The sequence below is a fragment of the Dama dama genome, chromosome 15, assembly GCF_033118175.1.
Source record: "Dama dama isolate Ldn47 chromosome 15, ASM3311817v1, whole genome shotgun sequence".
NCBI lineage: Eukaryota > Metazoa > Chordata > Mammalia > Artiodactyla > Cervidae > Dama > Dama dama.
In genome coordinates this window covers 80734870-80747420 of record NC_083695.1, presented here as the reverse complement: position 1 = coordinate 80747420, position 12551 = coordinate 80734870, and the positions used below count along the sequence as shown (strand labels likewise).

Here is a 12551-nt window from a genome sequence, read left to right as displayed (position 1 = left end):
CGAGGACGCCTGCATGGGTGTAGAGCCGAGATGCATGTCGCCAGCTGTCTCTCCATTTCTTTGGCTTCCCCCTCTACTTTCTGTAATGCCCTTCTTGTTTCTCATTGTGTTTTTATTTCTGTTCTCTGACCTTCCTTGCAGTTTCATTTTATATCAGTGTGTTGTTGTTGGGCCGTCTGGACAAGTGCTTGCCTATTTGGAGAAACTCTTTTCACCTTGTCTGGGGCTTTGTGAGCTTCCCTTGTGGCTCAGCTGGTAAACTATCTGCCTGCAATGCTAGAGACCTGCCTTTAATCCCTGATTTGGGAAGATCCCCTGGGAAAGGGAAAGGCTACCCACTCGAGTATTCTGGCCTGGAGAATTCCATGGACTGTATAGTCCATGGGGTGGCAAAGAATCGGGCACGACTGAGCAACTTTGACTTTCACTTGGGCTTTGTACTGTGTTTGCAGAGTTCTCTCTTCCTTTCTCTTTGAAATGCTATTAGACATTACTTTCTGTGTCAGGCTTGCAAACAAGAGAGCTACATACATTAAATCTCATTGAAAGGAATCTTCCCTGTTTTGCCATAGATATGAGTTGCTATGATGCAAATATGTATTTGACACTTGCTGAAGGAAACCCTAACACTTCCTGAAGCTTTAGACAAGAACCAATAATTTTGAAACTCTGTCATGAAATTCTAGAAGCTGCCAATTTTTAAGGTCCCCTCGGCTTTTATATTTTAGGACATAAGCACTTAGAGTTCAGGAGCTAAGCGGTGCGCCAGCAGACTCTTGCAGCAGACACAAGCATTGCCATTTAGATTGACTTGTCTTAGGATTTGTCACTGAGGCTCTCAGTGTTCCAGAAAGAAGAATGAAAGTAGGACAGAGCGTTTGAATTTGTTAAGCACCGTGGGAATCCTGCTAGTGAATGATCTCTCAAGGACTGAAAAATTGACACATTAAACTGACATGGAAAGAGCTAAAAATGAAGACCAGGAAAATATAAATCTATATACATGGTAGCTCCTCATCCCAATAGCTAAGATCACTAACAACCAATACAAGGACTTATTTAAAGAACAAAATGGCTATGAGTATGATATATATACTATTATCTTTAAACAGCGTTAACTCCAGGCTGGTTGATGTTGATGATACCTTCCATATATGATTATTTCATCTGATGCCCTATATACTCCTTATGCCTGAGTAATGAAGTGCACACAAAAATAACCTTTGGGGGCCTTCACCATTTATTTCCATTCAGGACAGAGTGAAATGTTTTATCATGTTACAGATAGAGTGTTTGATTTAGGAAAGGCCTCATCTTGACAATTTCTTTCTTTTAAAAATGCCAAAATTGTTAATGCCTTTCATCTTTTAAGGACTGAGAATTTGGTACCTGGCAATGTTGTATATTCCAAGGCCTTATTCCCAACAAGCCATGTGACATGTAGAAATCATACTGTCCAGGAGCACTTAGATGGCTGTGTTGCTGAGTGTCTGTTTACCTAGTGTTTTAAGATGTCACTATGGGAGGCTTTAAATGATTATGAAGTTAAATCTACTTACACAGACTTCAACATAGTAGTGTTGTTGTTTTGTTTTTGTTTTTTTTGATCCACTAAAAAGGGCAATGGTTGCTGGAGATATGCTGCCAGAAAAACCTCTGCCAAGCTGGAGACAGCATTCAGCCAAAATTCACCTTTGGGAATTGAGATAGTCACACCATAGCTTTTGAGGGCTTCCCGGGTGGCACTGTGGTAAGGAATCCACCTGCCAGTGCAGGAGACTCAAGAGACGTGAGTTTGATCCCTGGGTCGAGAAGACCCCGTGGAGAAGGAAGTAGCAACTCACTCCATTATTCTTGCCTGGAAAATTCCATGGTCAGGGGAGCCTGGTCGGCTACAGTTCAAGGCTTGCAAAAGAGTGACATGACTGAGCACACACACACACACCCCGTAGACTTTGAGAGCCGTCAACCGTGGAAGTTATGGGCTTCTCCTGCCACTTGCCAGCAGAGCATCTTAATAATAGAAACTTAATTCATGGGCAAATGCTAATTCTAATGACTTTAAATCTCGGCGTCCCGTAGATGCATCTGTTTTTGTGTGTGAATGACTCTGGCTATTAACTATCAGAACAGACTTAAGGGAGTTTCATCTGTTTGGATATTGTGACCAAAACCTGTGAGAACATATCCCCCAGAAAATCTGACGTTCTACAGGTACAGGAAGGCTAGAGGTGCAGGGTTAAGGCCAGAGAGCAATGCAGATTTAAAGCAGTAGCACCAGTGTTCAGGATATGCAGAGTCTTCAAAAAAAAAAAACACTCAAAGCAAGGAAGTTGAGTCTCTCTACATCTTCCTTTGAGAATAGCCCACAAGAATTATTCTGTTTTTCAATTAGGGATTAGTCTTGTGAGTATTTTCTAATGTGTGTAAGAATAAAGGATTCTTCTGAAGTGGAACAATTCAGTTGGGGTTATTGAGGATCAACTCTGGGCAAACCTATTAAAAAAAAAAAAAAGATGCTATTGTGATCCCATTGTTGTGTCCTAGCATCTGACTGCCTTTAATTAACAGAAAGATGGGATTGACCCTGGAGTGGTACTCACTAAATTAGGTCATTCATTGCTATAGAATTATTTAGTTGGTCTACTTCAGTCGTTATTCACAGATATTTATTCAGCACTTAGTCTTGGCCAGGCGTTGTGCTGAACACATAAATGTGAAAAAGACTTAGTTCTGATTCACCCTTAGGTTTAAAGCCAGATTTCCTACTAAATGTATATATCCTTCCTTCCCTTGCTTGCCTCTACCTGTGTTTTCCATACTCATTTTTTTCAGACATGGTTATTTCTCCTTAGGAGAGTGATAGTAAATGAGATAACATTTTCTTTAAATGAGCTTTTTAATATGTCAGTAATTTGGAGTGAAGCTTCATAATTTCTAAAAGCTAATATCTGACTTAATATAATATATTGGGAGCTAGATAGTAAACTGACTCTTAGGGAAAATAAGGGGGGCAAAAGTTTTAAAACATGATAACCAAAAACCTGGAATCTAAATTTGAGACAGTAACAAATTCAGATCTCACATTTGGAATATCTTACTGCCCATTTGGTACAGATCTGTACTCTGGTTATCTAAAACTACACATTTTGAAAAACTAAAAGCCTATTAAACATATTATTCTGAAATGCAGCAATTGACGTCTCTCATGTGTTGCTGGCCACATTTAAAACCATTTAACTTACTTGAAGAAATTGGTTCTTGTACACCTAAAGCTAGTACACTGTTATATGTCAGTTATATCTCAGTTTTTAAAATTTAAGATAAAGTAAAAAAAAAAAAAAAAGAAATTTATTCCTGCTCTATTTTCTGAAGATCTGATTTATTTAAAATTGTTAGCCTTAATTGATAGATAAATTGGACTTTATCAAAATTTAAAACTTTTGTGCTTCAAAGGACACTATCAAGAAATTAAAAGATAACCACAGAATGGAAGAAAACATTTGCAAATTGTGTATCTGATAAGAGTCTTGTATCCAGAATATGCAAAGAACCCTTACAACTCAATCATAAAAGTGTTGCATTGGCCAAAAAGTTCATTTTGGGGGAAAAACCAAAATGAACTTTTTGGCCAACCCAATAATTACGGGGCTTCCCTGGTGGCTCAGATGGTAAAGAATCTGCCTATAACACAGGAGACTTGGGTTCATTCCCTAAGTTGGGAAGATCCCTCAGAGGAGGAAGTGGCAATCCACTCCAGTATTCTTGCCTGGAGAATCCCCATGGACAGAGGATCCTGGTGGGCTACAGTCTATGAGGTCACCCAGTAGGACATGACTGAGCAACTAACACTTGATAATTATGTTAGTAGTTCATTAACTTTTGATAGTCCTACATTTTTTGGTGTTTTCTTGGGATGGATGTTTGCTCAGTCGTGTGGAAGGAAGACAGGAGAGTAAGAACTGACCTCTTTCTGGTTTTGCACAAGTCTCAGTTCCCCCTGCAGCACTCATCAGAGAGAGTGGCGGTGGCTATGGGAGTGGGTCTCTAGGCTTTTGCAGCCACGCCCAGCAGCCCCTTCCAGCCTCCTCCTTACCCCCTCCTCCAAGAACCCTGTGCTGCCCAGCCACAGGGGCCTGTCCTCTTGCTCCCATGTACTGTGGCCCTTCCTTCCCCACGATGTTCTAGCTCCCTAGATTCTGGACCTTCTCACCCCTCTAGCCACCCACGCACCTAATGAGACCATCTCAATTCTGGTGTCTTTCCACAGCCTTTCTGAAAAATCAATGGCACCTTCATCTGAGTGCCTTGAATTTTTCGTGTGCCCCTGAGTCAGCACCCGTATGGCATTACATATACTCGTTTGTTGTAAGTCTGTCTCCTTAGGTAGACCCTGAGCCCCCTGCGGCCAGACAGCACGTCTCCTTCCCCTCCTTAGCTTCAGCTGAAGCTCATTGCCCAGCCACAGTAGGTGCTCAGTAAATGTCTCACTGAATGAACTGTTAGACTGGATGAAGCTGTGTCTTTAAGAGAAACGTGGGGAGAGTGTCCCAAAGTACCCAGAAGAAAGGGATCTGACTCTTTCATGTACACTTCAAAGTGAGGCAACAGAAATGTAGGCTGCAGTAAAGGCACTTTGTGTCGCCCAGGGAAAGGACTGGGTTGACTACACAGGTTCCCAGCCTCAGCCTTCCATTCAAAGAAGTAGATTCCGATTGCCAGCCTCTGCCATCATGCCTGGAAGTGATTGTATTTGGGTTTGCATATCCCACCCCTTGACATGCTTGGGATGTCGCCATCTGATATTGACCCTAAATCATTAGCAAGTGACTTTCCATCCCCCTCAATGTACTTTCCATCTAATCAGTTCGCTGCCAGCTCACAGCCTTCAACCGCATGCCATTGGAATGATGCATCTAACCGCTAGCTGCTTTTAACCTAGTTCCACTTGAACTCGAGTCTCTCTTTTGGAAAAATTCGATCTTATTCCAGTCACCTTTGTGAGCCAAATTGATGAATTGAGTTTGTTGCTTTGATTTCTCCTTTTTGATGTACCTCCTTCCGGTTTGTTGTTTTGAATTTTTATTATGCTTGCTTTGTTTTCCTTCTTGCTCTCCCTTCTCTCATTTTGTTTTCTCCATTCTTCTCATTGGAGGCAATGAGCCGTCCAGCGGCCGGAACTCCCCTCTCCCTTACCGGCCAGACAGCCGCCCTCTCACTCCAACTTACGCTCAGGCCCCTAAACATTTCCATGTTCCAGGTAGGAGCTGATGCGGTCTATGTCTTGGTGTCCTGTCACGGTGTAGAATGTAGCCTTGTCGCTTCTGTCTCGTCTCCATCTCTCACGCTCTGTTCATTGAGATGCACACAGCTGATAACCCCTAAATTGCAGTGTCTGACCTAGAGGGCCTCTCAGAAGCTTTGTATGGGAAATGCTAGGATTGTTTGAAAGTTTCCATTTTCTCTTTAAGGTAGGGTGGGAGGCAGAAGGTGAAGGAAGGAGGGTTGAATCGCTTTATTTTGTTATGACTAAAATTTTAATTTTACACTTACATTTGAACCTTCTAAGCTACCACTCTGTGGTTTACTGTCATTGACTATCACAGTGGCAATCTAGTTTTCTTCTCGTTGTAGAGATTGGCCCACAGTGTTCTTGAAAGTGTTTTTATTTTATCTGTTTGTCTTCAGTGCGGAGATTCTTTCTGTGGGCTTTTCAGAGAGCTGTAAAATTGGGTCATTTGGAGGGTCTTTCTGCAATATATAATTAACTAACCCTCCATAGCCCACAGAGAGATCTTGCAATTTAGGCTTGGCACTCTAAGCTTAGTGTCATGGTACAAACAGTAATTTGCTGACAGGAACTGGAAAAGTCAGAACACATATCAATATCTTCATGTTTCAGGTCAGCTCAATTTGTGAAGGCAAGACTGGCCATCAGAGGTCATGATATTATTTTTCCATCAGAAGTACATTGTTTTGCTTCTTTTAGCTACTGAAAGTAGTCTAATAAATGACCGCTATATTAATGTTAGCACACATATTTGGAATCTGTATTTTTCTCTTTTGAGAAAAACTTGATAAACTTAAAAACTTAATAAACAAAGTTCAATAGGATTCATACCACTGAGATATGACTGCCTTTTTAAAAAAGAAAAAGTTTCATCAAACCTTGAAAATCAGTGTTGTACTTTTGTGGCTTTTTCACAAGAATCCAGTACCCAAGGTTCTGGGGAAACCTTTTGAAACCTCCCAAGTATTTGCAGTCAAAGTGAAATTGTTGTATAATCAAATGGGACTCTGTATTAAAATGTGAATAATATTTGGCATCTCTTTTCCTTTTTTTTTTTTTTAAATTTGGCCTATGTACGTTAGGATTTTGTCCAACATCTTGTTAATTACATCAGATTAGCCTTGCACGTAAAACCTGTTTCTGTGTTTTACAAAAAGGTACTCTTAATTTTACTTCATCGCTTTCCACTGTTCCGCTCATTAGTTGAAAAGTAAATTGAGCTGCTGGTCTCTACTGGGAGCTCAATTTCTAGACAGTAGCAATTTGGGGATTTTCCCCAAACTGGTTATGTCTTCCTCACCATCACAGTATCTCCGCTGCTTGCATTTCTCCCAGTTTTAACTCCACTTTTACTGAAGTGTGTATTTGAAATAAATGGCTCATGAGTGAGTGACATCTCTCTCTATCCTAAGATGTATTACAAAGGATTCCATGTCACATGTCTATAGTAATTCACTTATTTCTGTAATTTCTTCTTTAGTAACCTCAATCTTTGTAATACAAAAGTCAACCTCCTGGGTTATTTTTGTTCAAGAGTCTTCAGTTCGGTTTGCCTCTGGGTTGATCTGTTTTTCCCATCGCTGAACAGGTTCCCATAATCACTCACGTTTGCTTTTCATTTCCACAGATCAAGGGATCAACATTTACCGAAAACCACCCATCTACAAACAGCATGGTAAAACCCACTTTCCTCCACGTAGCTTTTAAGTAGCAACGTCGGCTCAACTCTTTGCTGTCCTCTGAAACGCTCATCTGCTGTTGCTTTTGAGAATAAAACTGGGGTGTCCAGCATGTTATGCCTTACGGTCTGCTAAGATGCAAATACTGTAAAGTTGGTTTTCCTAGATAGAAAACACCTAGCTTTTTTCTGAGCCCATCAACATGTATCATTTCTCTCATACAGGAGGGGAAGTATGGTCACACAGTCATTCACAAACACCCTCACAAGACTTTTTTTTTGGGTGGGGGGGGCAGTGGGCATCAAAGAGTTTAACCAACTGCTCTGATAATTTTGATGAGCTTGCAGTTTAACTAATTAAAACTAGTGAACACTAGCTACCTAAAAAATTCATCTGACCAGGGGAACTCCCTGGTGTTCCAGTGGTTAGGATTCCACGCTTCTGCTCCAGGGGGCATGGACTCAGTCCCTGGTTGGGGAACTAAGATCCCACAAGCTTCACAGCCAAAAAAGAAAAAAGAAAATGAGTTAATTAATTTGACCAAGCCCCCATCAGCCTGACTGTCCAGTTCCCCAGTTTCTGATGGGGCATGCAGATATCTGCGCCCTGTGGTAGAGTGGACCAGCCTCACGCTGAGACACATGCCTTGGTCCCAGCTCGTCACATAAACCATTCTGAGATATCACAGATGAAATTTCTGTCCCTCAGTCTTCTCATCTGCAAAAGCTAGTGCATGAGGCCAGCTTGTCTCTGAAATTCTTGCAAACTAAGAACCACTGACGTGGATCTAGAACTGTGTTTTCCTGTTCTGGAAATATAGCATTTTTAAACCCAGGAAATCATATTACTCTTTGCAAATCACTATTCCCTCCACCATTTTAAGGTCTCTTTAGATTCCACTGCTGTAAATCTTCATGAATAGGTTTCTACCTATTCAAAGCCAAGACTTTGGGTGATTTCAGAAAATTGTACCCAAATTGTGCCTGGAAATTTGAAGGCTGCCTTTAGAATCCAGTTGACATTAATGCATCCTGAAGGCTTAGGATGACATGAAAAGCAAATAAAGTTGAAATGCAAAAAGGAAAAAAAAAGTTCAGGCCAGCATTGTAGGGGAAAAAAAGAGAATGTAGGTATTGTAATGGCTCTAGTACTTAGGACTAGGTTTTTTTTCCTTCATCTGTATTTTTCTTTTTTAGGAGTTTACACCTTGTGCTTGCTTTTTTTAAGTTTGTTAACATTGTTTTTGTTTGCTTTTTTATGGTTTAATGTCTTCTCACCCACTCATTAACATGTGAATGTTTACTGACTTCACCAATTCTAATCCGTAAGTACTGTTTGAAGTCTGGCTTTTTTTTTTTTTTAATTTAAGAATAAGATTTCCAGTTTGATTTATCAATTTAGAGACTTTTTCTTTAAATACTAAAATCTCTAAGACCCTGCCTCTCCAGACAAAAATAATCAAATAAGATTTAAAGAGATTGGATAATGTTAGGTTATTTATTTGGAGGGAACTGACTTCTTTTTGTGACATTGACTTTGACTTTATGCTTTACTTTCTATCAGTCCCTCAGAATTAAGAGTAGCACAAGCAGAATGGTACATCCAGAGGACCTTCTGCAAGAGAGCAGTTCTGTGTGATAGAAAAAGATGTCACCCCACACCAAAAATTGGTGTCTGTGCTCTGTGCATTTCGAAAATGCTAATTTTAAATAAAGTCACACTTTTCAGTCTCTAACATGCTGATACCTATTATCCTTCTTTAAGAAGAGGATATACAAGGCAGTGTTTTTCAAGCTGATTTTATCTTTTTTCCTCATGAGGTTAGAGATTCAGAAAAACACTGTTCCATCCCTGACTGAGAATTTACCCCTTTTTTATATATGGCAACCTCAATCAAGTTACTTAACCAAATTGAAACTCAGAGGTTACTTTAAAAATGAGGAATTGGAGCTGAAGATTCAAAAAGTTACTTCCAGATTTTAAAATCTATAAGCTCCAGGAGGGGGCCAAGTTTTATCTATAGTATATAAACACATATTATTAATATATTTAGAAATGTTTAGTAACATCCCAGATCAGTTTGCAAAATTAGCCAGCGTCAGAGACTGACCATTTAACCTGGCTTGTTTCTGTGATTACATTTGGGGCTCTAAGCCAGAGACCCTCCTATAAGCACAGCCATTAAGCGCACTGTGAGCTAATGCTGCTCCTCATCTGACTTTGTTGTTTTAAAGTTGGATGACTCACTTGTATATGCAGACCCTTGAACAGAATGACCAAATGGGTATGGCAAGCCTAAGTCTCAAGGCTAATTCCTGCAAACTGATAGTGAACTTTCCTGCTGCCATTTCACTTGGGACTCAAGGACACATATATAATATGCAAGGATTAAAATGAATGGGATCAATATTTTTATGGCTAAGAAGCCACAAAGATCCATAGCCAATTCTCTTACAATTAACACCTACAGTCAAAGGACAGTGTCATGCATTTCACTTACCTTCTTAATTTCAAATTACTAATTCAAGTTTCTAATTGCTCTAGAAGACTATTGTCCAATAGAACGTTCTGTGATGATGGGAAATGTTCTTTAATTATGTCGTCCAATACAGTGACCACTAATCACAGGTTGATCACATAAAATGTGGCTAGTGTAGCTGAGGAACTGATAATCATTTTGGTTTATTTAATTGCATTAATTTAAATGTAGATAGCCACATGTAGCTCAAGCTAGTATTGGACAGCACAGCTCTAGAACAAGGTTTTTTCAGATGCAGAATAGATGTGGATTGAAGCTCTGCTTCTGGCAGAACACAAGGCAGATGAGTTGTCACCTAGGCACTGTAAGTGACTGGGTGATTGATGGTGGTGATAAGCAGCTATCTGGAGTTGACATTTTGGCCAGAGCACAAGAAAGCGATGTCAGAGGGTTGTACCACCGTGGCCTTGCAGACTGAGAGCTAAGCTGCCCCTGATTCCCATCTAGATGCAGCTGCCTTGGCAGCCCAGAGCAAATCTTCAGAAGACATCATCAAGTTTTCCAAGTTCCCAGCAGCCCAGGCTCCAGACCCCAGCGAGATTCCAAAGATTGAGACGGACCACTGGCCTGGTCCCCCCTCACTTGCCGCCGTAGGTATGCCACTGTTGCAGCTAAGCCAAATGGACGGATTGCTAGGAGATTTCAAAATGAAATGCTTAAAAAATATGCAAGGAAATGTGTAAAGATTTTAAGAAAAGTATGACCACGAGGTAGAAGAGTGAAAAGAACTAATGTAGTATTAACATGTGTGTAGAATACTTCCAAGTTACAAAAACCCAACCACCAGAGTCTTATGCTAACCAAACCCAACAAGGGGCAGAACGGGTCTAAAACAGGCGTTTTGTGTGGACTCTCAGTGGTTGTTGTAAAATCAGTAACTCTTTTCAATGTAGTTGAATCAAAGCCTCCTGCCTTGAACTTTGTTTTCTGTAGTTATAGTGAGTGAATTTACTGAGTGTCCACAGAAGCGTGACGTCTTTGAATTAAATTTGTTTCAGACGATTTCTGAGTTGTAATTACAGTTCTTAACAACCAGTTGTAACACTGAAGCACTTTCAGTTTCCTTGCCTGATCACATTCTCCATTACTACGAAAGGCTGTCACGGAGTAGCACGTGTTCTGCAAAGTTACATGATTTCACATCTGTCATTTCCATGACTTCTGTGCTAATGTCACTTTTGAGCTGTTTCATTCTTTGCTTTGAACCACACATTTATGCTTTAGAGTTGTGTCTCTGGCTTTACTGTTTTGTCATTAGTTACATCACTTGACCCTAAAAAATGATATCACCAAACTCAGAAGCTACTACTGAAAATTTAGTCAACTTTACAAAGATATGACTGTATTATCATGTTTCTGTTGACAATCTAAAAGGCCTTCAATTTTCCAAAACTCCCACATTTTCCTCATCCTATTTTTTTATCAAGTTACTTTTAGAATAATTTTTACAAGCAATATAAGTGGACTTTAAAGCAATTGATAGTTATAGAAATGGTTGAAGGAAAAGTCTACCTCCTTGGTTCATTATTCACATGTATTTTATACATTATGTTGGCTTAAGATGTATCTATTGCTAGTTCTTGCAGACTTTTATTAGTGTAAATTAAAGAGAGAAAATTCACATTGCCATTTAAAAACTAAAACAATCATCAGCTTTTTTCTGCTGGTCCACATCCTTTAGGCAGTTCTTGGGGCTACTGAGATTCCTGGTTCAGTCATGTTGCTTAGTGGGGACATTAAACAGCTAAACTTTGAGGAAGAATTAACATTTTATTGTTATCAACTGTCATCAGTAAATAGTTGAAAGCTCTTTGAGTTTCCAAAATGAAGAAAACTTCTGGCCCATTAATCAAAATGATGAAGACTAAAACTATTAAAGTTTATTTTGATTAGATTAGCAAGCTTTCCTGTTTCCTCCCACAGCCAGATTAACCCAGGCAACGTAGGAAAACAGTAATTATCTTACTTTTCCAACCATTCAGACAGATTCCTCCTTTCTACCCCAGTTCCTTCTTTCCAGGAAGCTTAAAATTTGTACATTATCTGCTATATTGTACTGAAGTAACTTCATAGCTGCAGTAACCCTTTTATGGATCCATTCTTATAAAACTTTTTTGGACCATCTTCCAAGAGACTGAGGCAAGGAAACATTAGAGACCCATCTCTTAAAAGAAAAAATAAAGCATGCTTCTTAATGAGTTTATTGAAGGTAGGAGGCAGGGTGACAGTGTGGTAACAAACCTAAATATTCAGAAAAAGGGAAAACTATAAGATTTTTAAACTCATCACAGGAAAGTGACTATCTTACCTATTTGATGGTAGTTAGATGAATTTGGATTCCTCTGTGTTTGAACACTGACCCCAGGGACATCAAAATAATAACTGCCGATGCCCCTCCCACCTACTATGGACGCTCTGGCCAGTGGCCAATGGGATGACTTAGACCCGATCTTAAGGGCAAACCAAGGTCTAAGTGAGCAGATCAGATTTGTTGCCAGGCCAGAATTCTCACCTTACTGAATCACACATTGCACTGTCTTGTCAAATAGGGCTCCCTGTCTCAAGAAGCCAGTCAGGGGTGCTGAATTGGTAGCAGGCTCTTTTTTTTTTTTTTTCCCTTGTGTTGTTCACGAATGCTGACGACCACTGCTGACTTTGCTCACCTGACAAGTTCAGCACAGGTGCCCTAATCCCTTGAGACCCAACCCCCCTTCCCTGGGGCTAATGTGAGAAGTTGTGTTTACTGTGGAACTAGGAGCTGACACGAGGCGCAGATCTAGCGGCCGAGAGGAAGAGGATGAAGAGCTTCTGAGACGCCGGCAGCTTCAAGAGGAGCAATTAATGAAGGTTTGTCCCTTAAACGACTTTGCTGAAGCCTTTGGCTCAGTTCTGCGGATCCTTGTTATGGAATGATGACTGTGGGCAAGATGAGCAAGAGGTAGTCCCAGACCTCTTGCTGTCCAGTAGGAGAGACGAGATGGGCACATGGAGACTCTTAAGGCAGAACATTTAGTGGGTTCTGGAAGAGAGCATATGGAGGCTG

At 40.3% G+C, this 12551-nt stretch overlaps 1 protein-coding gene across 3 annotated transcripts in view; it reads left to right on the top strand.

The window, feature by feature from the left end:
* Positions 1–12551, top strand: part of ABLIM1 (actin binding LIM protein 1) — a 185584-nt gene that overhangs the window by 160034 nt on the left and 12999 nt on the right. For 2 of the 3 annotated variants that reach the window (XM_061162732.1, XM_061162731.1), the window contains 3 exons: positions 6918–6965; positions 9956–10102; positions 12264–12355. In XM_061162732.1, the coding sequence (XP_061018715.1) occupies positions 6918–6965; positions 9956–10102; positions 12264–12355 (287 nt within the window). The remainder of the gene's footprint in view (positions 1–6917; positions 6966–9955; positions 10103–12263; positions 12356–12551) is intronic. The other variant, XM_061162733.1, reaches the window with a different exon arrangement.